At 46.0% G+C, this 26,836-nt stretch overlaps 1 protein-coding gene across 5 annotated transcripts in view; it reads right to left on the reverse strand.

Annotated features, from left to right (window-relative positions):
• Positions 1-26,836, reverse strand: part of Farp1 (FERM, ARH/RhoGEF and pleckstrin domain protein 1) — a 275,312-nt gene that overhangs the window by 177,195 nt on the left and 71,281 nt on the right. For all 5 annotated transcript variants that reach the window (XM_021239368.2, XM_004858631.4, XM_004858632.4 and 2 more), the window contains exon 2: positions 22,934-23,127. In XM_021239368.2, the coding sequence (XP_021095027.1) occupies positions 22,934-23,104 (171 nt within the window). In that variant the 5' untranslated portion in view covers positions 23,105-23,127. The remainder of the gene's footprint in view (positions 1-22,933; positions 23,128-26,836) is intronic.

The following is a 26,836-nucleotide window of genomic DNA, read 5'->3' on the forward strand; positions in this document are numbered from 1 at the left end:
AGGGAGCCAAAGCTAGGCTGTTTGAACCAGGATGACATAGTTGAAAGGTCTGGGGCTCAAGCAGATTTGGGCAAGCAATGTAGTTTTATCACCTGTAAGTCAGGGATAAAGCTGCCTATCTTAGGACTGGCCAGAAAGCAGCCTGTGGGTGAATACACTGCCCACAGACTCAATCCGGGGACCCTGAAGGCTGCTGTCGCCACCACCAAACTTAGATGAGCTGCTCACGGAGAAGCAAATGCTGCCTTCTAAAAAGTCCCGCTGGTTATAAAAGCATTAGAGTGAAAGACAGACAGACAGTGCAAGCAAACAAAGAATATAGATGCTCAGAACACTAAAAATAGACATCCACATTCCTAAAAACTGATGTTGTAAGAAATCACCGCATATGATACACAGTGATACCCCTTCAGCAGAAATCTTAGTATTTCGGAAAGCCATATGTGGAAATTACAACAAAATACATTCTAATGCTGTTAGGAAGTAGGTTTGCAGGTACATTCGTATCAAGATTGCTTCCTCTCCGAATGGTCCAACAACAAGAACAAGTATGCACCCGTAAGAGGAAAACCACATGGGGAAGATATCACATACCGTCCACTACAGAGGACACCTCGGTTATTTTCTTGTGGCCACGGCTCAGAGTTACTCCAAAGATGTGTGAGTCTCCCTTGTAGCATACTTCAGACTACCTGCCCTGAAAAAACCCTAACACTATTTTGGGGGACGCTGGAGATCAAACCCAGGGCATGCTAAGCACATGCTCTACCACTGAGCTATATCCCCAGCCTAGGCATAATTTTAAGTGATCTTTTTAACTGCACTGCTGAACTCGCAAGAAAGCAGAGGACCAAAGCTGCAGTGGGGGTGGGGTGGGGTCCACAGAGACACCCAGGACCCCAAGGGCCACAGAGGAATTGAGGCAGCACCAGGGACGGGCACTCATGAGATGGGGAGACAACAGCAAAAGGTCTCCAGGCCAGGTGGGCCCGGGTGCTGCAGCCGAAGGTGCTAAGGACCTGAGGGAGGACAGAGAAGCAGGAAGGTGCCAGCACACAGGAGCAAGGGGCCCAGCCCTCAGCGCTGCCTCAGAAAGACCCAGATACTGACATGAGGTACAACTTCATGTCGGTGGGCAACACAGGCTCTCTAAACTCGCTGTTTACCACTCTCGGTGTCCTAAGGTCACAGGGCTGAATTAATTCATGGCTATAAAGGACTGTGAACCCTAGGCTCCAAATCTTCAGTCGCCTCCCAGGGTTGGGCTCAGGCTGGCTTCCATTCCACCCCCAACTCACCAAAGCCCTGCGGCTGGGGGAAGAGGGGGACACTCTGTTGCATCTGGACCTCTCCTAGCAGTGGACCTCGGATCTCCGTCATCATCTGGAAGGGTATGCAATCAAGCCGGGCAGGGCACCTTCGGCTACGTGGTTCCCCAACGCCCTGCTGCGCACAGAGGACAGGCAGTGTGCGTCACAGGCCTCAGTGGAGCCAGGCCTTGTGCCATGGTCTTGCCGTCCCAACACTGCAGATGGCCCCTCAAGACCTGGGAATAGGGGTGCTTCTGTCCTGAGAGGGCTGGGGTGGGGGCATCAGCAGTCAGGGTTAAGGGCTGGGGGAGCCGGAGGCTCTGCTCCAGGTGCCAACATGGAGCATGATGCTTTTCTCCTCCACAGAAAGGAGCCACAGCCTCGGAACACCAACAACACGGTCAGAATCAGAGGACCCCTCTTCCTGGGCCTGGAAGCAAGCGCGTCGCCGGACTTCTCCCTCCCCGAAGTCACATTCCTCCAGATGCCTACACAGTCTGGGGCTCAGTGATCACGTGCACCTACTACAATTACAACCGCCTGTTATTTTGAAGGAACAGTGCCAAGCAATTAGGGCTCACTTTTTTGGATACAAGCGCAAAGCAAGTGCAAATCTGTGCGCACATGCATGCTTTCGTAAGAGTGCTTTTGCTACTCTAAGAATTCCCAGGTACAAAGAACAGATATTATCAGGCACATTCCTGAGCTGGGCTCCTCCAACCCTCCCCTCCTGCCCACCCACCAATAGAGCTCTCTCCAAGGAGCAGCCAGATCCTAAATGCCCCAAGGGCATCTTAGTGCAAATGAAGGGACCTTGGTGGTCTGGTCCTTTCCTGAATCAGAACCCAGTCTGGAAGTGGATGACTGATGGAAGAAGCTTAGAAGCAAGCTGAACAGACTTTCTGGAGACTGGTCAGGCTGTGGTGCAACGAAGGTCCTGGGAAGCAGGTCCTTTTGAGGCTCTGTCCTCAAAGGGCAGCTCTGGTCTGCTGCATGGAGAGGACCGAAGGATGAGGGTGGCAAGGTGCCCAGGGTAACTGGAGGGAAGCGGGGAGACACCACCTGTTCTTAAATCAAAGAGCACTAATCCTCAAATCCACCACCCACCCGACTGGCTGCAAGGCTCAGCGGAAGCACCAAATGGAAGCTCGAAGTGATGGGGCCAACACAACTTCCTTCCCTCTGAACATGTGCAGCCCTCGGTGAACTGCTTTGCAGACATGAAAAGGGGCGTTTATGATCCATTTACAGCGCAGAGAAGTAATTATGATAGATATAAATGGTTACAGTGATGTGTACACGTCCTGGCTAAAACCTGGCCTGAGGTGGAGGTGTGGAAATGGTCAAAGTAATTCCAACTACCAGCTTCGCTCCCTTGGAAAAGCAAACCGAGCTCGTGAATGGAGGACCAGGTGAGTATACACGACTCACCTTTTTCCTTATGGCCTCAGAGTTTCCTGTGTGACCCAAAGGCGATATAAATAGTTCCCTGAACGTTTTCCTAACATTTTATTTGTTTTTACATGTAGAACTAGAGCTTTCAACCATCTAAAAGTCTTCTGCATATGGTGTGAGATGAAAAAACTGCATTTTTCCCCCCAAATGGACAGCTAAGCCATTTATGGAAGAAAGCATTCTTTTCCCACCACTTTCCATACACTTTTACCATGGATTAGTCCCTAATGTACTCTGATTCTTGATTCTACTTCTGTGCCAGTACCTGCTGTTTGATTCCACTGGCCCTAAGATGCTAATGTCCCAGTTCCCAAGTTTCAGAGATGTCCTGAACACGCACACATTTTGTGTTCCACATGAATTTAAAATCATTTCCCTGATCCCTCATCCTCCTCACCCACCACAAAACCATATAAACACTAAGGCTCTGAATGAAAGATTAAACATGTACATTCCTCTGGGGAGAACTAACATTTCACAACATTGCCTTCTCTCCTGGGGTCCACATTAAAACCATGTTGTAAAAAAAAAAAACAACCATGTTGTAAGCCCTTGTGTGAAGTTTCCCTTTTTTCTTTTCTTTTTTGGTTTTCTGAGATAAGGTCTTGCTATGTAGTTCAGGCCGACCTTGAACTCACTGTGTAGCCCAGGCTGGCCTTGAACTCACAGCGATCCTCCCTCCTCCCGAGTCAGCCTCCTGAGTGCTGGGATTACAGGGGTGCGCCATCATGCCTAGTTAGACATGCTTTCTACTTAAATTTATTTCTAAGTATTTTTTCACTTTTGGTTATGGTTTTTGTTTTTTTTTTTTTTTTTGGTACTGGGGATCGAACTTGGGACCTTGTACTTGAGAAGCAGGCGGCGGAACCACTGAGCTAAATCCCTGGCCTGGTTATGATTTTTGAATCTTCTCTCATACCTAAATATTTATTCCAAATATATATGTATATATAAAACATATTTACACATATAAAATATGTTATATGTATATTATATATAAGTTAAGGAGTTATATTTACTCATTTTTCCAAATGATATGTTATTTAAATGACTACCTTGGATTTTTTTAAGGTATATGATAATAACCTTTGAAAATATAAATATCTCTTCTTCTATTTCCCATTTATTGTATAAGTTCAAAATCTTTAAAATAGTATTGAGTAACAGTGGCAATAAATTATATATTTGGCTAGTTTTAATGAAAATGGCTGTAGTTCTTCACCACTTAATTATGTGCTGCTGGATTTTTGGCAATTACTTTTCATCTTATGTAAGTAATTTCCATCTGTTCTTATTTTACTCAGATATGAAAAGTTGTAGCTTACAACAATTGTTTTCTTTTTAAACATCTAATGATTTTTTTCCCTTTACTTTATTATTTTGAAAGCTTCCCTAGTGTATAATCACCTCTGTATTCATGGAATAAGCCATAGTCATGCTGCCTTTTTAAAAAACACACTCCTGGTTAAATTATTCCTATTTTATTTATAAGTGTGGCTCCTATATTCATCAGTAAAACTGATCTAGGCTTTCTCAATCCCTACTATCTTTAGTAGGGTTTGTGTTCATATATCTATTTCTGATACTATAGCTAATATGTGTCCTTTGAAAAGTGGCTAAAAAACGATCTAGGCCTGGTACTTTTTGACAAATATATATTCATCCTGGAGAAATAAAATGATAAGCTCATAAGAATTTATGTACAAGTCTGGACTGGCATGAAAACTTGGAAATATCTCAAATGTCCATCAACAGGAAATGAGTTGAATAACTTATGGCTAATCTAAACTATGAGTTATTATGCAGCAATTTTAAAAAGTTAGATTGGTATCTCTGAACCTGGAAAGTTGTCTATAGTGTGTTGTTGACGAAAAAGGAAAAAAATGCATCCATACATGTATGTTAAGTGTACATGACTTTAGGAGAAGATTAAGTTAACATTATCAAGCTGTTGAAGCCCTTAGTCTAGTCTAGGACAAAGTGGGAGGGAACTGCTAAGGGATAGGGTCATTATATTTGAAGGAAGAAACATTTCCTTAAAGGGAGAAAAATACAGAAATACATGAAAGTCATAATCAGTGATCTCTGAATGATGACACTAGGGATGATTTCTCTTTGCTATTTGACTGTATTTTCCACTTTTCTGTAATAACAGTGTTGCATGTGTTGTGTTTCAAGCTAAGAACAATGGAGGATATCATCATTTTTTTGTTTTCAAGTGTTTGAGGGGGAGTGGACAGGATAAGATCTTGCCTTCCACTGGATTCTTCTGTCCTAAAGCTCCAGCTGAGCAGAGGATGGAAAGTGAAATACCCTCGGGTTACAAGCCTTTGTCCTCTTTGGCCAAGGGCCCAATTTTAAGCCCAGAAACTCGCCTCCTTGAGTTTCCCCCTCTTTCCAGCATCTGGGAACATCTGCTTTTCTGGCTTAAGACACATAGCAACCAACAGCCCACACACTCACCCCCTGGCTTGCTCTAAGGAATGTCAAAGTTCAACTTTCTTCGTCTCATAGTTTCCAAAATGGAGCTCCCCCACTCTATTCAAAATTTTAAAGCAACACATTTTCAGCATAGATTTAATTCGTAAGTATACGGTCTATATGTGAATGATTAATTGGCTGCATTAGCGCCAACTGTGAAAGCTACCCTTATAGCATGGAAATCTGAAGATTAAAATATCTTTTCTTAGTAAGTGAACCCTGAAGTTTCTGCAAAACAAACTGGTTCTCAGCAAGGGAAGGTAGTGACACTGAGAGACAGAAAACCAATTGGCCCTTCAGATTCACTGCTTCAGCAAAATAGCAGACACAGGGCAATTTTTTTTTTTTTTGCTTAAATTCTTTTATTGGTACATTTTAGGTATATAATACATTTACATTTCTCATTGGGTGCTTGTACCTGTACATGATGTGTCTTGGTTCTTATTTCTTCACCCCCTCCACCCTTCCCTATTTACAAACACTTTGTTTCCATTTTTTCCTTTTCTCATAATTTTTCCAGAAAGGGCAATTTTTAAAGACAGATTATTCTCTATGAGGAAAACGAAATATCCCAGTCCCTTTATGAATCCAACAACCACACAAGGAGTGGGTCACAGAACAGTAGCTAAATGGGCACTGTCCTAGGGACGGCTTTGCTGTTCTGTTCCCCCCTCAACTGCCAATAAACTTGCCGAGACATTATAGTTTTCTGCTATCACCCCTTTATCCCTCCCTAGGGCTTAAGGATTTATTCTTTGTCTTCTGCCCAAATAGCAGCTTGACCCAGGCAATATTTGGGGGTTACCCCTGCTCTCCCAGGTCCTCATGGTGAACTGCTAATCGCTCCCTGCCAAATGCACAGCTGGCTGACAAGCTAGTGGTAGTTTCTGTGTGCCTCTCCTGCACCTTCAGATTCTTGCTCTTTGTGGTTTCCTCCATCCACACATAGCAGTGTGCTTCCCAAGGCAGATGGCTAGGAACACCCAGCAGGCAGGGTCTGTCTTGGTTTTATAAAATATACTGAGAAAGACAAAAATGGGTGGTTGCCTGGACCACAATATTCATGGCCATGGTGAGCCTTCCCAGTGACCCCTCAACAAGTCCCCTTCTTTGCTGACCTTGGTCAGAGTCCTTTTCAGTTGCTTACAACCCAAAGACTCATAAGTGAGAAAATATATAAAAGAAAATAACTGTTAGGACATTATACCTAAACCATACTGTTTTGTCTGGTTGGATGATGGGGGATTTTTTTTTTTCCTTTACAGTTATACATCTTAATTTTCTTACGGTGGATACAGATTGCATTGGGAATAAGCACTAAGGGACTCAGAAAACTTAAGAATTAATTTCTTTGAATGATCAAATATGTTTCTGATTCTCACTAAACCCCATAATCTGTTCAAAGATGCCAAAACCTCTTAAGCTCAAAGTCACAATGTTAACAAGCAATTATTAAAATCAGCTGTTATGACAGCCCCATAGATGATGAGTTTTTTTCAATAACACCCAAATCCCTTTTTCCGGGATGGGGTGGCGGTAGGGGTTGTCTGGTTCTCTAAGATAGGAGAAAATGACCAATTACCCCACAGCTCCTAGGCATGACCAGAGACTACTATGCCACCTGCTAGAAAATGTCATTTTACTATCACAACTTGCACTTTAAACCATGTTTGCTTTCTGAGTAATTCTTAAAACACTCATATACTGAAATGGTATACTGAATCTACTTTTTGTTCTTACATGACCATAACCTACCATGGCTAACACATTAGAGATAAATGAGGCTAGTAACGGAAGTGAGACATGATAGACCCTGTGGCTCTGCACCCCTGCTGCCCACTTCGCAGCTCTAACTTTTATTATTTGCTGTGGAGGATCCCTTATCCTCTCGAGCAGAGTCTCTGGGGTGACTGACGCTACATGTCCTGTGGTCCTGTAACCTTTAAGAGCATTTTGCACAGTTGCTCAGAGGCCTCAATGTTGTGAATAAAATATAAGTAGAGAGGAATTTATAAGAGTGAAATTCACCTAAATGTTACAATTTTTTGAAACATAACATTTAAATTTTGGGCAAAAAAAAATTTCTGGCTGCAGGTCTCCAAATTCTGTAAAGCAGCAGCACAAATACCATGCTTGAGTTGTTTCATCTTCCCTGCCAGATGTATATCTGCAAAGGAGGGGAAGATGTGGGCAGGAGGGTAAAGAATAGAAAATTTATCACTTGCAAGGAATTAATTAGAGCAAGGTCCAAATGGTATGTTTTGGCAGCTCTCTGCTTGGAATGTCATACGTTACTCAAAAAAAATATTTAATTACTGGATCTACATGGCAAGGCAGCAGGGAGATGCTACTTGGATTGCTTGCTCGAAGATAAATTTTATGTAAACATTTTTTAAATCTAGCTTTCTAAGGCTCAGGAAATTTCATTACTCAAGTGGTCAATGCAAGTGTTAGAAAATAAAGAACACTTGACACCTTTCATAACTTCAGCGTCATTTTGAAATTCTGCTTTATAAAGTCTTCTCAGTTTAGCCTGAACACCAGCAAATAATAAAAGCCAAGGCAAACGGATCCTCAGAATGAAGCAGCACAGCACACTGAAGGTCCTGGGAGTGGCTCAATGGACTATGACTCCTGGTAGGTGCAGAGAACACATTAGCAACTAGGGAGGTCAGGGCAGAAACTCAGTCCCAGCCTTAAAGGAATTTAACATCTCTCTGGGAGGCAAGATCTACAAACTGATAATATATAAAGAAGAGATAAAAAGCCAATGATGTAGGGAATGCCAGTGAAATTTGCATTTTCACCAAAGCAGCTAGGGCTAGATGAACTACTTTCCAAATCAAACTGCTTCAGGTGCATTATTTTGTGTGTGATTTTAAAATAACAAATTTATCATGTTAACCAGTTTAGTGCTAAGTATGTTCAGTAAATTCACTACATTCACATTGTTGTAAAACACATCTCCAGAACTTCATCACAGGAAACGGAAACTGTGTACCCACTGCAGGCTAACCCCTGGCTTTTTCGAACGGTGCTGCTATAAACATGGGTGTGCACATCTCCTCATAATTCTGCTTCAGTTCTTTAGGGCATACCCGAAAAGTGGGATACTGGGCCATTCAGTAACTCTGCCCTTTTTGAAGGACCGCCATACTGTTTCTCACAGCAGCTGTCCATTCCCACCAACAGTGTGCCAGGGCACCAGTTTCTCCACATCCTTGCCAGCTCTTGTTACGCTGGTTCGGTACTAGGAATTAAACCCAGGGCCTGACCAATCAGCCACATCCCCTGCCCTTTTTATGTTGAGACAGTTTCAGTAAATTTCCCAGGCTGGGTTTGAATTTGCAATCTCCCTGTATCATCCTCCCAGAATGCCAAGATTACAAGCATGTGCCCCCAAGCTTAGCTTTGTTTTGTGGGGTTTTTTGGTACCGGGGATCGAACTCGGGACCCTTTGCTTGCAAGGCAGGCGGTGGAACCACTGAGCTAAATCCCCAGCCCCGTTTTATGTTTTTAATAGTAGCCATCCTAACATGTTTGAAGTCATAGCTCATGGTGGCCTTGATTTGCATTTGTTAAATGAACAGTGATGTTCCCTGACATAACTTCTCAGAGACTGAGAAAATGCCGGGTCGGTAGTGAAGACTTAGCTCTTCAGCATGGACTAACACATCAATGGACGTGAGGATCCGAGTGAATGTTTGCAATGCTACAGCATTAGCTGAGAGGTCCTGCACAGGAACCCACCAACAGGCATCTCCTCTTACCGATTCCCTGGAAAACGGTGGAGAGGGAAAGTGACTCAAAACCAACTCAATTTACAGGATGCCTGGTTAATACAGCGGAGATTTCTCATCCCGTATGGCCACCTGTTCTCCAGTTCTTAGTTGAGCTAAGCACACATGTGATTTAAGGTTTTGATCTCTACAGACTGGGAAAATGCTCGGTCTACATTGTTCTGCAAAGGGACAATACCAGAGAGCTGGCCGCTGAGTTATACAGCTAGAAGTCACAGCTTTCAGTGGTGCAAACATTCTTCACATGCTGTCAGACAGAACAAAACAAAAAACAATGGAAGTTGTTAAATATATGGGTTGTACTGTATTCACCTGCGCACTCCCCAATATGACTTTATTTGGGAAAAAAGGCTTTAGGGATGATCACGTAAAGGTTAAGTCATTAAAACAGGCCCTACTCTGGCCACATTCTTATTAAAATGAAAGATATGGAGATAGAAACAGCAAGGAAATCTTCTGAGGGTGAAGGCAGAGATTTGGGTGATGCGTCTATAAGCCAGACCAGAAATTAGCTGGATGTGGTGGTACACACCTGTAATCTCAGAACTCTAGAAGGCTGAGGCAGGAGGATTGCAAGTTCAAGCCCAGCCTGGGGAATGTACCAAGACCCTGTGTCAAAATAAAAATAAATAAACAGAAAGGAGTGGGTCCATAGCTCAGTGAGAAGGCCCTGGGTTAATCCAAAAAAAAAAAAAAAAAAAAAAATCAATGAGTACCAACAAAGCCCCCCAAAACCAAGAAAAAGCATGGAATGGGCGGAATGGGCTCATGCTCACTCACCTCGGAAGGGACCAACTCCGCCCTGTTGACCCCTTTCCTCAGACTGCTGTCTGTAGAATGTGAGGCCTTTCCCCTCTTCTTTAAGCCACCTAGTTTGTGAGCCTTTGTTACAGCAGACCCAGCAAATTAATGCACTACCATTCAACAGATGCCACAGTGACTCACTGAGTGATGGATTAGCCCAGGAAAAAGTGGGCTATAACTCAAGCCTCACCTCAATGCCACTGCGGAAAGTGTTGCCAGCAGGGTTCATGTGGGTAAAGGACACAGAGAAAAAGCACTTGTTTTCATCCAGTACTTTGTGTGCCACCAAGCAATGCCCCAAACAAAGCCAGCTCTCCAGGCCCCAGGTCAGCACTTTTAGAGCCAGAAAGAGGCAAAAATGAGTCTGAAAGCTGCAAGACTCATCTGCTCAGAAAGCCTCTCTCTAAACAGCCCTGGGCTGGCACGATGCCGAAAGGCTGCTGGCAGCGTCTTGGTTTCTGTTGAACCAGTTTTCTGGAGAAAATTAGAACTTTATTTTTTAACACTGCCATGTGTTTCTCCAGAGCTTCCAAAGAGAAGTCTGGTAGAGGGTATTAAAAGAGAAGTCCACCCGAGGGAAACTGCCCTGAAACTGGAAAGGAAGGAGAACAAAGAAAAGCACCATCTTCATGAGGTGTTCAGCAAGTAGTTTACAGCTGGCAGACTCACCTTGTTGGAAGTGATAATGGGTAAGAGTTTAATTAACCTCAGGACCCTGATCAGAGAAATGGCAGGAAACTAGGCAGTCTCATCATGTGGTCAACAAACAAAATCTACAAGCAAGGCCGTGAAATGACCCAGACACAAGAAGCTGTTAAATATTGACTGAAACTAAGTTAATAAAAGGAAAAGAGCAGGGCTGGGGATTTAGCTCAGTGGTTCCGCTGTCTGCTTTGCAAGCGCAAGGACCTCAGTTCGATCCCCGGCACCAAAAAAAAAAAAAAAGGAAAAGAGCAATTCTCAGCCTGTGTTATGAAAGCCAAGATCCCTTTTAACCGGTCTAATAAAACTTATTACTCCAGTTCTTACAAGAATAATTGAATCAGCCAACAGGATGAAAAAGAGGGTTCACAGTAGTATTTGAGTTGTTTCAACCCCTCCATCCAATGTATGCTGTAACTACAACAGAAACCGCTCTTTTCCTTTCTATTCATCACTTGAATTCTACCAAGAAGCTGCCCACAAATGGACTTAGCTGCACGTCCACTAGTGACAGGATTTATGCATGGATAAAAGGCATTTTGTTGGTGCTGCCCCTCAAAGCAATGCCCTGTAAGGGACAAGATTGAACATGTAGTGGTTCATGGGTGCCAGGGGGTGGGAAGGATGGCAGAAGAGGGCCAGAGGCTGAGGAGCTGTGAGCATGAAGGAGCCCCAGGCTCGCGGCCTGAATGCTCTCTTTGAGGCAGAGCTTGGTCAGTCACCTCCAGAGAGCGAGGGGTCCTGGCTGCCTTCAAACAGTCCCCCTTGTGGGGTGACCCCTATGGGCCGTTCGCCCGCTCCCTTGTTCTTGGGTGCCTGGCTGGGATCTGAGGACGGCAGGCACTGGGAAGGCTGAGTGGTGGGGAAAAGCGGGGCGGAGGTGTGACCGTCCACCCCTGCCAGACTGCTGGAGCAGCGCCCTTGACAGGACTTTGTTGAGAAGTCCTAGGAAATGGATTCAGCCTCAGACCATGGAAGAGAGTCTTGTGATTCCCTAACAACTCCTGACTCTCTCTGATCTTGCCCGTGAATGCTTCAGCCGTTCAGTTTTATGGCCAGATCAACAGTGACCATACACCTGCATTCTGTTTGCGGACAGATGTACACTAATGGGCCACTGGGAGACGTACAATGGCCAAGTACAACGTACAGCTCATGTCACAAGTGAGTTACACCGAACTACCCAACAAGCTACATTATGCAGTGGCCCCACCCCTTTCCAATGCTTGTGACCAGAGGCTCCCCTGGAGGTACTGGATCTACCCTTTCCCTACTCGGTCCCCACCGAGGTGTGGCAAACTGCACAATGTGGCTTGAGGTCACAAGGAAACTGGAATGCAAAGAATAAACATGAGGCAAAGTGGAACCAAGCAACCAGCCTCCACTCGTTTTCATCTAGCACCACTGACACGATCCAGTGTGCACCGTTTCCACAATCACCCAGAGTCTGGGAGGCTAACTTCAGAGCCCCAGATTCTCCTTTGCGATTAGACACCAGTCAGTGGCCAGGCACAGTGGCACATGCCTGTAATCCCCGCTACTTTGGAGATGAGGACAAGAGACTCACAAGTTTAAGGCCAGCCTGGGCAACTGAGCCAGACTCTGTCTCAAAATTTAGAAAAAAAGAAAAAACAAGGTCTCGCTATGTAGCTTACTGCAAGGGAAAGGAAGGAGGAAAGGAAGAATGAAAGGAGGGAGACAGAGAAACTGCTTTTCACTGGCAATGCTCCTATCACGTCCACTGAAGGAAAACATCATTTCTTCTAAGACATCTGCCAGAGAAAGGCTGTACCAGATGATTTCCTGGTGCTCACTGACAGCACTGAGCCACCCAGACTGCAGTAATTTGGCCACTAGCTCTGGTCTCCCAGCCCCTGGGTCTCCCTGCTCCCACCCCATCAGCTTCGAGTCCTATCAGTGCCACCTCCTGGGTTGCTCTTGTCCCCGTCAGCTCCCTGATATTCTGCCTCCAGTGCGCAAGCTCCACCCTTAAGCAGTCACCACTGTGTGTGGCCGACATTGCCAAGCCCTCTGGTCCTGCATGCTCTCCACGGAAGAGCACTGTTCACCATTGAAACAAAATACCTGAGAAAATCAACATAAAGGAAGAAACATTCATTTTTGGCTCATGATTTCAGAGGTTTCAGTCCATGGTTGGCTGGCTCCATCGCTCTGGACCTGAGACAAGGCAGAAGGGTGGCAGCCAGGAAGCAGAGAGAGTCCATCAGTTGGGGCAAAGGACAAGATACAATCATGAAGGGCATGTACCCAGTGACCTACTTCCTCCAACAGGCCTGACCTCCTGAAGTTTCCACATACCTCCTCAATGTTATCAAATTATCAATCCATCAGTTGATTAATGCACCGGTAAAGTTAGAGCTCTCATGATCCAGGGACTTTCCCAAAGCCCCAACTCTGAACATTGCTGCCTTAGGGACCAAACCTTCAGCACTCGAGCCTTTTGGAGACATTTCAGATCCAACCCATAGCAAGCACCTTTCACTGGCACTTGTCAGGGGTTGAGAACTGCCAGGCTGTATTATCTCAATGGCTCCTTAGGGCTCAGGATAGTCTTGACCGAGCAGGTTACATGCAGGCTTTTAAGGCTAGGATGGCCTTGGGCTGGGACCTCAGTGCTTTGCCCCAGCTGTCTGACACACCCTAAGTCACTTAGGCTCTTTAGGCCTAACTGGCCCTAATATGCCCACTTCATCATTCACTAATTAGTCACAATGTGATGTCTCTTATTAGCAACATCTGGAATACTCCTTTGATGTCTCAAGTAAAGGAAGACATTTGCCATCGAAAGCCCTGTGGCTGTTGACTGTCTAGTCTTAAATAATGTAGAGATGCCACAATGTCTGGTGCATACATAGCAAGGCATTTATGAAAAAGGTAGGTTTTTTTAAGGGTATAGGCCATAAAATAAAACCAAAGCTACAGAATTCCATTATGAGGATCTGGTCCAACTTCCCATTTGTATAAATGAAAAAAACAGAAATCTATGAGGGTCTTCTACAAAAATCACAAAGCACTAAAAGGCTTTTAGAATTTTTTTTTCATATGAGTAATCTACCTACAGAAGAAAAATCCCAAATGGAGTAAATCATCCTTTATCTTCCTTATGACTTAAAACCATGATGTCCAATGCAGATGTTCAAAGTAATGGAAGATAAAAAAACAAGTAAATGATAAAACACAAACTATAACTGAACGACAATCCAGCTATTGCTCTTCTAGGTATCTTCCCAAGAGTTAAAGACATCATATTGCAGTAATACATGCACACTCATGTTTATAGCAGCATGGCTCATAACAGCTAAATCTTGGAAGCAGCCTGTATGTCTCGCAACAGATGAGTGGATGAAGAAAATGTGCTATTTATACACATGGAGGGCTACTCTGCCACAAAGAAGTTACACTTGGGCATTTGCAGGAGAATGAATCCACCTTGAGACCATAATGTTAAGTGAAATCAGACTCAGAAGCTTCAATATCACATGGTCTCTCTTACATGAGAAATCCCAAATATAAAGAGCAACATAATAGGAAATAGGGAGACGGGTCTTTTGCAAAAGGGAGGTAGACTGCCAAGAGATGGAGGAAAGAATGTGATCCTTACGTACTGCAAACAAGTACTGATAAAAATGAAAATTTAATTTTAAAAAAGCAGATACATTTTAAAAGTCAGTCCAATCTGTACATGCAATGTTTTCGTATTCACATTCAAATGTAGGAGCACGTCCTTCAAATGTCCCACAGAAATGGTGCTACAAAGAGCTGGGGGGTCTTAAGATCCTAGGTTCACCCAGTCCAGGCCAGAGGGAAGCAGTGTTCTCCTAGGAGCTTCCGGACTCTGGGAAAATGGACAAGTCTTGGGACTTAGGAAGTAGAGAGCCCAGGAAGCAAAGCCAAAATGCATGTAACAGCTAAAAGAACCCAAGTCTTACAAGCTGATCAAACTGAAGCTCACAGAAGCTACAGATAAGTCCACAAAACAGCAGTGAGTGTGCTGAGCAGAAACAGAGGCATCACCACAATCATCCAAGAGGCCCTTCATTCACTGGGACGCTAGGAAAGCCGGCCAGGCGTGTGCCTGGTTTAGGTAATGACTCAGCCTCCAGTGCAAGCTCCAGTGGGATGTGAGGCTGCACAGACCCCAGAGAGAGCAGGAGGGGGGACCAGGAGGAGGAGGAGGAGTGCCTGCGCCTGACACAGGACTGCTGCTGGTTACGTGAAAGCGCCTTCGGAAAGACCTGCCCAGCAGCTCTGCAATGAAGCCAGGGTCTCCATGCTGCTAAAGAACAAAAAATGAAACTAAAGCTTACAACAAAAGGAAAGACAAAGACAAACATCCCTAAAAAGGACGATGTGTACTTGGCAAAGTGATTTTCCCATGGGTGATGTTTCATTCACCCCTGAGGTCAATTTTCTCTGCCTGTGCAGACAGAATCATGGCTTTCCATGGAGCCAGGGTGCAGGGTCAGCATTTCCCTGTTAGCCACTTTTCTGGAGGGCAGGAGGAGGTACTGAGGATTGAAATTCAGAGTCTTCAAACTGAACTACATCCCCAGCTCTCCCTTTTTTTAGAGACAGGGTCTCACTAAATTGCCCTGGCTGAGTTTGAATTTGAGATCCTCCTGCCTCAGCCTCCCAGAGTACTGAGATTACAGGCCTATTACGCTTCCCGGCCCAGCTAACCACTTACCCATTCTGTTTCTTCTATGCAATTAAGAAAATTTACTACTTCCATTTGAAGGGCGGGAAAAAAAGACCCAACTTTTCAAACTTCCTACATTTTCTTACAATCTGGCCCATTTTAATGTCAGATATGGACATTTACAATTAGTTTATTCTTTTTATTTATTAGGCTGTACTGAGTGATTCTTTTTTCAGGGGGAAAATAGCAAACAGCTGTTAAAGAATTACCACACTCATTTCAGAGCTACAGAGCTCACTTTGATCATGCCAGTTGTAACTTGAGTTGGAAGGGGCACACACAAGCATTTCAGGCCAACATTTCAATTCAACGCTTTGCTTCTAAGGAGCTGGAGAATCAGGCTAGCAGTATTTAGCTGGAATGATTTATGGGGAAAAAAAATTTTTTTTTACTCTATTAAATAGCTTTTCAATTTAACCTCAAGAGGCTAGACCCAGACAAGCACCGTTTATCATTCAAAGTTAAATAAAACACAGAAATGACCATGCAAAGCAAAGTGGATGTCGACAGTATTTCAGAAACTTGGCTTCTAAAAGGAGCCAAAAGCAACACTGATAAGGAGAAAGAAACGTTAGCTTATTTTTTAAAACATGTGAAATTGGCCCCCCGCCCCGTTCTGGCTCAGAGCATACCTGCTCAAGAGGCAGGCTATGTTCTGGACAATAAGCCTCCCTTCTGGTTTTAAATGGCCAATTAAATTTTACTTAGGTCTCCTCTTACCCCTCCCCCTCCCCCTCCCCCTCCCCCTCCGCCACCATCAGCTTCTCTCCTGTGAGAAGCACTTCATGCAGAAGAAGAGCACTGAGTAGCCTTGTGCCACACACCTCGTTCTATCATAACTGTCATCAGAGCAACTGTGAGGACAGCCTTCTGCTCCACTTGCAATTCTAGGGAGCCACGAGAGAACTTTATAGAAAGACAAGGTTCTTCCCCCTGTGATGGTCAATCCTGACGGTCGTCTTGACTGGCTTAGGAGATTAACAAGCACACTTCTGGGTGTGCCTGGGTGGGTGACATCACCGTGGGGACTGTATCTGGTTCCTGGCCCCGTCCTCTCTGGCTCTTGCCCTGTACTCTGATTCCTGGAACCAATGAAGTTAAGCAACTCTGCTCTGCCACTCCTTTCCACCATGATGTTTCTGCCTCATAGCTGTGCAGCCATGGACTGGACCCCTGAAACCATGAGTCAACATTAAACCCCTTCCCACTTAAGTTGTATTCTGTCCCAGCAATGGGAAAGCTGACTAATAAACCCAGCCAAGGTCTTAATTAAATATGTTTCACTTCTTGGGGGTGGGGTGAAGAGAAAAGTAGACTTACAAGGCCTTATCAAAGAGGGCCCAGGCCCGCGGATTTAGCTCAGTGGTTTCGCTGCCTGCTCTGCAAGCGCAAAGACCTGAGTTCGATCCCTGGTACCAAAAAAAAAAAAAAAGAGGGCCCATTTTCTAAGTGGTTGAGAAATAAACTTGGAAGCAAAATTTATAAAAAATCAAAAACAGGGCTGGGGATTTAGCTCAGTGCTTCCGGCGCCTGCCTCGAAAGCACAAGGACCCGAGTTCAATCCCCAGTATCAAAAAACAAAACAAAACAAACAAAAATCAAAACAAAAACAAAAAAGAAACAAAAGGGAAACCAAGCGCTTTCACAGAGACAGAGTCCATGAGTGAGCACAAGCCACACTTAAGGCCTTTAGTCTCAACTCCTCCTGTCATAAATGGGAGGGGGCAGAGAGGAGACGACACAGGGCTTCTGAAAAGATCAACTTCTGCTCCATCTCTTTTTCTGAGGTCAGGTTCAGAAGACAACTTTATAGTCTACTACCACTGAAGCCCTTCCTCAGTAGCACAAGCTTTCCACCAATGTCCCACCCAGGTTTCCATGAGAATTAAAGAAATGAAAGGCCTGTTTCACAGAAAGGTAATAAAATGAAATCATGGTTTAATCACTGAAGACTCGGCTTTATCTCACCCCTAATTAAGTCTCCAAGATAGCATGGGCAATTTTGCCAACAGCAAAAACCTATGTGGCCTCTTTTGCGACATGCAAAGTAATTGTTTTCCTTAAAAAAAAAAAAATTGAGAGATCTTCTCTAACTTTAATGGACTTGTTGGATTTTCTACTAATAGTGTGTTGCTGGCCAGGCATGGAAGCACACGCCTGCAGTCTCAGCACTGAGGAGGCGACGCAGGAGGATCACCGTGAGTTCAAAGCCAGCCTGGGCTACACGCAAGATCCTGTCTCAAAAAACAAAAACAAACAAAAAACATAGTGTGTCCCTGAGAAAATATCTGATTCCTTTCTCCTACTGTCCCCCATTGTCAAGACGGAGCTCAGCTGTCTAGTCCCCTGAGCTCTGAGAAAGTGACAGTCACCATGCCTAAGCCACACCACAAGGCCTCCGGACACTCGTGGGAGGAGCCTGCCACATGTCAACCACGGCTGCTTCTCCTGAGCATATTTTTCTCTAGCATTTAGTAGGTTCCCAGGAACCACCATGTCTGATCGGGCTTTTTTTCTGTTTTACGATTAACAACTCCTTTCCTCAAGGAGTTACAGTGCATCTGAGGAATTCCCAAATGCTGTCACAAAAAGCTCCTCCATTAACAAGGATGCCAACACAGGGTCTCAACTCCCAAAAAAGGAGAGGGAGGACAAAGCCTGGATGATCGTCCTGACCAGACACCTCATTTTGCTGATAAGGAAACGGAGTCTGGGGAGTCTGGGGAGCAGAGACGTGAAGGAAATTGTTAGTGAGTAGCGACTGGCTATTAAGATGGACGTGAAGCCTAAATAGAGGAAAGATAACGATTGGCTGGGTGGGACTTGGATCCAAGTGTTGGGGTGAGGGCTGAGTGGGGCTCAGAAGCAGACAAAAAGCAGAGCATCACGGAGCTGGGAACATGGGGGTCCTGGGGAGCCAGCTGAAATGGGAACCTCTTGATCCACACAGAGGTGGCTTGGTATGGGAAGATAGGAAGTTGAGGGGTCCTGCAGTCTGGGTCCCAATGCCAGCCTGACCTCAACTCCCTGCACCCTGAGGAAGGGGCTAGAAAGCATTTCCTGTGGATTTTTTATCTGTACACAGGGATGGCACCAACCACGAGTCAAAAGTCTTGTGAACAACAGGGTGCGGCTGGTCAGGTACACATACTGCATGTGGATAGCAGGCCTCAGGCTGGCGAAGGCAGTGAGGATGAATGTGTTAATTACTCTTCTCTTGTGCTGAGCCAGAATACCTGACACCCAAAGTTGAAGGGGAAGGGGTTTATTTGGCTTACAACTTGCAGAGGTTTCAGTCCATAATCGGCTGCCTCCAAGGCTGGGATGGCAAACAGGCATCACAGAGGAGAAACAACATTGCTTGCACAGGATAGCAAAGGTAACAAGGGCAATTTAACAGCATCTCTCTGGCCCTTTTATCTTATCCAGGCTACTTAGGGTGGGTAGCACTCACACCCTTAATCCTAGTGCCCTTGAGCCTAGCATTGCACCGTGAGTCAATTCCAGCTTCACACGCTCTAGATCCAGCCTATGACCACATGAGGCTTTGGGGGACCATCTAGACTCAAACCATAACAATGAACAAAAAGAAAACAGGCCTCGCCCCCAGAGAGCTTCTAGTCGACCTGCTGGAGGCCAAAACTAGCAGGCAAACATAGCGAATCTTCCAGCATGAGATGCTAGTATGCAGAAGCTGAAACACCCAGGAAGGAGGCTGAGAACAGCAGCCCTTGTTGGCTCACACCCTTGGCAGTGCCCAGCAGGCCCTTGGCAAAGGCAGAGGCTCTTCTAGGAGGAGGGGTCCAGTTTGGTTCTTTGTGCCCAGAACTAAGAAACCCATGCTTTCTTTACCCAGGGACAAAGGAGGCCAGCTGTACCAGCTTGGAGGGCCACAGAAGCTTCTGAAGAAAGCAAAGACAGGACAGGGATACAAGAAAAGCCCCAGGAGGGCTTCGGCCCCGTCCACCCACCCGCCACCACCTCTGCTGCTGACCCTTCAACAGATGCAGCGTCTCATCCCCCTTGCAGCTTCCAGGACAGTCACAAAGCCTGCTCAACAGAGGCAAAAAGTGGCTGCACTTGGTCTCCTCTGTCCTTCCTCTCTCTCTGTCCTTGCTAACGAGAGGAATAAACACTTGGAGAAGCGACCATCTGCTCCTCCTTTACCAGTGGGTCACGAGGACCGGACACATAAAATCAACTCAGGTGCCTTCCAGAGAGGTGGCCTGGCAAGAGGAGGTGTCATTAACCCTCTCCGAGGCCCAAAGTCACTCTGCTTTATAACCTCAGCAGAGAGAGAGAAAGCTCCCTTCCTCAGACCACACGGAAAGCTGATTTGCACAGCATTTTCCACATAAAGATGATCAAACACCAGGCAAGAACTTACTGTAAATCCAGTTTTTGAACTTCTCTCTCTGCAGGGGAAAGACCTACAAGGGCCGTCCAAGTTCAACAGTAAAGGTGGTCACGCAGGAAACTACGGAATGGAAGAGACCGCAGCACACAGGGCCCTGGCTTTCCCAAAGGTTAAAGCTTCAGAATGATTTTTCTAAAGGCTGTAAATGATGACGGAAACAGCCTCGGAGGAGGAGTATGGCTGGGTTCTGTGTGCCCAGGACTGTTATGGAATTTGCATTTAAAATGAGTACTTTGCCTGCATTTGTACTGCAAAACCAAAGGATTCAGAAAAGGCCCCCCCAGGAAGCTCAATCCCTAGGGACAGACAGGGTTTACATGAGAACGACCCCAAAAGGAAACTCGGGCCGCACGCCACGCGCCGCACGCCCCGCTGGCCTGCGTGGCAAATGCCGAAGAATTCACGTTCGGGTGAGGGGACACTTCCGGGGTCAGACATTTGGCCTTGGGGGAGTCTCTGCGGCAGAAAGCTTTGGAGCAAGATATTTATGCAGTTCGCAGTTCGGGAGCTGGGGCTCTGCGATCCTGCAGTCCCTGTCCTCCAACCGCAGCAGGATGACTGAGTCACCACAGCCCTGATGGCTTCCAGCTGCGGATGGCCTGGCGGAGCTGTTCTTAAAGAACACAAGGCAACAATTTAGTCAGCTCCATCAACAGAAATGCTGATATCTGGCTTTCTGCAGCCGGTTAAGGAAAACATCTGTTGCCCAGGGATTGAGAGTGAGCATTCTGGCCAAACTAGAAGAATAAAAATGAAACATGAACGGAGGGAACATGTCAAAACTAACAATGGCATGAACTTCTACTTGTGAAATAAACTCACTCTAACATTCACTCAGCAAACTTTCAATGACTACTCTGCAGGGTGCTTTGCTAGATATAGAGAAGACAGGGTGATAAGGAAGGTCCCCATTACCACAGGAAAAGCCAGCAGTGCCATAGCACTGCTCATTGGTGCTGCTAATCTTGTGTATTACCCTCCTAGTATATGCCAAAATTGGTCTACACACTTCTTTTATATTAACTTTTTCATTCTCATGTAGTACAAAATAGTGTTTATTATGATCCTCATTTTATGGAGGAGAAAGCAGACCAAGGAAGTTAAGTGTCTAACTATTGGTAGGAGAAGCTGGGATTTGAATCTACTCAGTCCGGCTCTACCCTGATAGGTGCATAGGTAGAAAGATCTGCAAAAGAGAGGAAAAAGTCCAGCCACTGCCTGAGAAAGGAGGCCTCTGGGTAAAACTAATAGGGTGCACAGGAGTTTATGGGGGAATGAGAAAGGTTCCTCCTTCTAGACAGAGAGCTTAAAAATTCAAAGTAGAAACACCAGAGATTGTGAAGGAAAATAATTTTAAAAGATGAAAATACAATTCTATACCTCTTAGGCAGAGCGCTCCTATATAATACAGTTCCTTGCTAAACACAGGTAGGGACAGTCTCGACATTCTTTGGTTTTGGAAAAGTGAAGAAGTGCAGCTGAATGCAGTATAACGAACGATTCCACGGCAAGCACACACAGCAGCATTTGAGAGCTCAGTCCAAACCCTGAACTGCAACACCATTAAATAGAATGCCTTGCTACAAGCTAGGATCAGAGGTCCTCACCAGGACCAAAGGGGAAACACTGAAACTGAAACCTCACCCGACCAGTCTGGCAAGAAAGAGAAAACACGGGAGGAGGGACGGACAGACCACAGGCCCACATGTCCCAGAAGGCCACATTCTCAGGTGCTTTCCTCAATGTATTTTACAGTTCCAGACATCAGCAACGGCTTTGTTCACCGATGAACGAAGGCCTTCCCCATGCCCTTGAAAGATATGAATCCCACAGCGAGAAAGCCAAAGAGGTTATTTGCAGTGCACCATAAATTGGTAGTTTTAAACACAGCTATTCTGAGCTTCATCTTTCTCTGAGACACTTAATTCACACTCTCTGAACAATGTTCTTTGAAATAAATATAATATACTGAGTCATATCCCATAAATGATTAAATAATGGGTTACCACTGCTAATGCCAACTATTAAATTTCAGTCACTCGAGCCAACAGGAATAATGGACAGATTGTTTTCACTTTAAAAACAGGTGTGTTCTCAAAATCTGTTCACAGGTTGGCTGCTTGGAATTCGAGTTATTTTCTTCCTCCATAAATCATGTCAGTTCCGTGCAGTATTTGGTACCAACACAGAACACAAAAGACCCGATCCAAGGTGTGCGGAGCACTCTGTGGGCCCAGCCAAGGTCAAGGAGGGGGGCCCTGGAAGAAAGGGCCATCAGGCACCTTCTGGCCTGGGGAAAAGACAAGCTGGGCTCTGCTAACTGGGGGGAGGCCACAGCCCCTTCACTCAGCATGGTTCCCTCCCTGATCCCGGCGATGGCAGGCCCATTTCAGGGCCACCACACTGGTAGCTTCAGTCAGCCCTCCCAGGCCGTGGACATGGTCCCACTTGATTTACTGGCATGAAAACACACGTACTGCTATTTGAAGTTTTCTTGGGATTTTTTCTTGCCATTAATCTAGACATGAGTGAAGTAGGGATACACATACCGCACTCTAAGAGAAAAATTGCCTGCGTTATTAGCAAATTAAACTGGAATCCATCCAGAAGACCACTCTTCTCTCCAATTCAGACATAAATACACAGCACTCTGCAACTTCTGCCTCTTGCCCAAAGTCAAAATGACCATGAAAGGTAAACAGTCTGAATCAACAGGAGGCAGCTCAACTAAAGATACTCATGAAAGAGGACTCCCAGAACTGCTTCAGAAAGTGACCAGGATAAGAGTGAGTGTATTCAAAGTGAGGAGGAGTATTTTGAAGGGGACTAATGACAATGCATCTATTACGCATATACTTACACATGATGTATACCATGTGTTTGATATACACTATAAAGTTATACACGCTAGAGGATATAATTTAGGTCTGAACTACTACATATACACACATATACTTTCACACCCAGATAACATATATTTATATATTTGCATGCGGGAAGTCATCATGAACCTCAAGCGCTGAGGCCACTGACATCACTACATGGGTGGTTCATGCATAAATCTGAAAACTGGGAGGCTCTAAAGCAGAGTGGGAAGGCAGCGCATGTTGAGCATGGGGAGGGAACAGCTGAACACACAGACCCTCTCAGCCACCCAGTGTCATGGGGGCACAGGACTGAGGTGGACCTTCCCACGTGGGCGCAGCCCACACCTTGGGTCCACAGACACAGGCCCACGACTTACTGGGACTTCAAACGCTTCCTGGGTGTCATCCAGCATTTGGATTTTGATGGACATGAGTTTTCCTGAAGGTGCTGAGGGCGGCTTCTGTCCACGCTCCAAGGTGCTGATTCCTGAATTCTCTGGGGCCCCCAGGCGAGATCCTGGGGTGGGCTTCTGCTCTATTTCTCCCATGGTGGAAGGAGCTTATGTAATACCTGCCGAAAATGGTGAGAAAGAAAAGCACATTAGGAGAAGACTCTTTTAAAACCACTTAGGTAGCTCTCTGATCCTCACCCCTTTCGCTGGGGGAATTTCCTCAAGGCACAGGCTGGCAAGAAGCTCTCCAGCCACCCCTCACCTCCAGTTCCTTCCCTTATGAAGTCACCTTCTGGCACTCACCGAATGCACACATTTTTGCATACTTTTCATTTGCATAGTTTTGCATACTGTTGCATATTTTATTCTTTTCTAGCTTCACAGTCAGCTCTTAGCTACTTATCCTACAGACTCAGTCGGATTCCACATATTATTACCGGCTAGGCATTACTTTTGTTTTGTGTTTTGGTTTTTTTGGTACCGGGGATCGAACTCGGGTCCTTGCGCTTGTGCAGCAGGCGACGAAACCACTGACTTTTTTACACTCTGGGAAGATGATAAACAGTGCCCAGGCTCTCTCATTAGCATCCATTAATCACCTAGTTTGGACACAGTAACCTGCTAGGGATGTGGGTGTTGTGAAGATGAATGGATAACATACACACTGTGGCACTCCAGGCCATCATCTGTCTGAGGACACAAACACACAGACATTGACAACATAAGGTAGTTCTCTCTCTCTCTCTCTGTCTCTCTGTCTCTCTCTCTCTCTCTCTCTCTCCTTTCATTTCTATCCTTGTTTCTATTATAACTTCCCACTTCATCTCTTCCCTACCACCTACCCCTCCAGCTGCTCCTCTTTCCCAAAAAGCCATTCTATGAACTACAGGTGATAAAATATACAGTGAATGTTTTTAAAAAATATTCATTACAGTAGAAGACACACTGCTCTCAAAATCCTCCCCCTCACTTTGAACACACTTGTCCCATAACTCTTGCCACATTCTGAAGCAGCTCTGGGAGTCCTCTTTCACAAGCATCCTTACGAGGTGTGATCAAAAATATGGTGAATGCTGCTGCTGGGTGTCATCCGATGGAAAGGTAGGCTCATAAAAACATTAGCATGTCTCCATCCACTGGAGCTGGCACTGTGCAACCTCTGGCTCTTGTCCATTGTCAAAATGGTAACGTTTTGAATTGATATGAGGCAACCATGAAAGTGTAACAATACACATATGAAAAGGGCCAGGGATTTAGCTCAGGGGTTTTGTCGCCTGCTGTGCAACCCCAAGGACCCGAGTTCGATCCCCGTTACCAAAAAAAAAAAAAGACACATATGAAAGAGGACTTCCAGAACTGCTTCAGAAAGCAGCAAGAATGATGGGATAAGTGTGTTCAAAGCGAGGAGTATTTTGAAGGGGATTAATGGCAATGTGTCTTTTAGTGTAATAAAAATGTAATAATGTTGTGTAATAAAAGCACCCTAGGAGGCCCCAAGTTGGGATATTCTCTGTATCTCGGCATCTGCCTAGGCAGTAACACTAGGACCACGGGTTACAAATCATAAGAAGACAAAGGAATAAGATTCTAAAATGAGATGAAGGGGCTAAAGGAGGTAAGGGAGGATTCGGTCATGGAGAAGGAGGGACTGAAATAGTTTGTCAGAGGTTGGATAATACCTGGAAAGACACAGGGGGCACAGAGCAAAGGGCATTCCAGGGACATGGGACAGTGCTGAGGATATGATGGGACAGAAAGAAGATGCCACATGGGAAGGAGAGCAAGAATTAAGGCTGAAGAGTTAACCGCACATTATTGGCAGGACTGCGGAAATCAGACTGCAGAGAAATCTGCTCTTCGCCAGTGGGGGCTGAGCAATGGCACAGCAAAAGGACAAATGTAGGAAAATGAACCAAGGATGACAGGTAACATGGAAAAGAGATGGGAGCGTGGGGCCGGGGGTCTCCAGGTCCAAAGCGTTCCCAACAGTTTACACTTGAGCGGATACCGGGCAGAGGTGATGGAAATAAAAGTGATAAACCTTCTTCTGTGCAAAATTAACCTGGTGTTATAAATGGTAGCTAAAATGATCGCCCCAGGCTTCAGTCAGGTCAGAGGGAAGGAAGCAGGAGGCCGGGCTGGGGTCTGGAGGGGTGCTGGGGGTCCGGGGTTATACAAGGACACCCGGCTGCTAGGGAGGCAGAGCAGACAAGTATGAGGGTGGCACTGACATAGAGAAACCAGAAAGAACCACAGTGCCTGCCCAGTGCTGAGGGAAAATGGAGGCAGAGAAGATGGAAAGGGGAACAGAAAAGAACTTCCGGGGGAAAGGACACCACAGTGTCACCCAGTGCAAGGCCCAGAGCTCAGCCCCGTGTCTGACACCTCTGAGACAGGTCGCCCTCTGGCTCGCTATCCAGGAGGAACCAGCGGGTTTGTGAATCTCATGAGTAGCGTTTTCTCACCAAATCTCTCCCCCTCCTGAGGAGCCAGGTCCCCAGAAGCCCCTGATATCTTCCTCATGGAAACCCACTCTGTCCTCCCAGGGCACCCCTGCTGTCTTCGGGACAGGGACAAAGCTGGAAACCCCAGCGCCACAGGGACGTCCTGGGCCGTGCCCTCCCCTGAGCCCTGTCTAGGAAACACTCGCTGTTCATTTCTCCCACGCCCTCCTTCCCCACAACTGTCCAGAGCCGGCGTGGGTGGGCACTGGTGATGCGTGGCAAGCAGAGGAGGACCAGCCTTGCTGGGCAGCCAGGGAGTCCACAGTCTGGTGCCAGGGTCTTCCTGACACTGCCCTAAATAAGGGCTCACTATGAACCCACATCAGCCCTGTGAGGCTGTGCGATGACCTAGGATTTGGTGAACTCACCGTGGTCCTCAAAGACCAGACCAGACAGTTAGGCCTGCGCCAAGCACAGCGCCTTATGGTCTGGAAGGCAGGGCACCGACAATGCTCCGTGAATCAGAGGGAGGTACACGTTCCAAAGTCAGTGTGTTCACAATCACCTCCCTAAACCAGGCAGAATCACTTCCATATATTTTTTCTGTTTGTTGTCTCATGGTTAAAATTAAATGCAACCCTCAGAGGAAAGTTTGCCATCAGTCAGGCAAGCCTTCCCATCCCGCCTCCCCTGGGTGCCTTTTTCCTATTTCAGTGCTGGGCCCTCCCTGGCCCTCTGCTGGCCCCCACTCCCTGGGTCTCCCCCCACGAAGGAAGGGACAGGCCCACTCTGCACCCTGGATCTAGGCACGGCCACTCTGCCTCTGTCTGTTCTCACTGCCGGGACAAAATACCTGACACCCACAACGTAAAGGAAGAGAGGCTTATAGTTCTTATTTCAACGTAATACAAGTAGATATTAATAAAAGAAATATTTTTAAAGAGTCTTCTTACTTCTATGAAATAATAGAGGAAAACTGCATGACAAATTAAATAATAACATTAGTTAATACACTGTATACCGTAATCTTAAAGGAATGGCCAAAACGGTAGAGTACAAGTCACAGACGAAAAAGACGAGGAGAGGTTTACTTTGTCTCACAGCTCGGTCCACAGTGGGCTGGTTCCAAGGCAGGACGGCACAGCACAGGGGCCTGGCGGAGGGAAAGCTGCTCACCTCATGGCGGAGAGGAAACAGTGAAGGGAGGAGCTGGGAGGGAGACACACCTTCCAGGCCGCACCCCCAGCGACCTTCTCGTCCAGCCAGAGCCCCCTGAACACTCAGTCAGCTACAAGCCCCATAATTCAGGCGCCTGCCAAACACGGGAGGCTATGGGCCCATTCAGATCTGAGCCATAACAACTCCTACAGCTCCGAGTCAAGGA

Source organism: Heterocephalus glaber, unplaced genomic scaffold (genome assembly GCF_053883595.1).
Source record: "Heterocephalus glaber isolate CG9 unplaced genomic scaffold, H.glaber_assembly_v1.0 deba00001578, whole genome shotgun sequence".
Taxonomy (NCBI): domain Eukaryota; kingdom Metazoa; phylum Chordata; class Mammalia; order Rodentia; family Bathyergidae; genus Heterocephalus; species Heterocephalus glaber.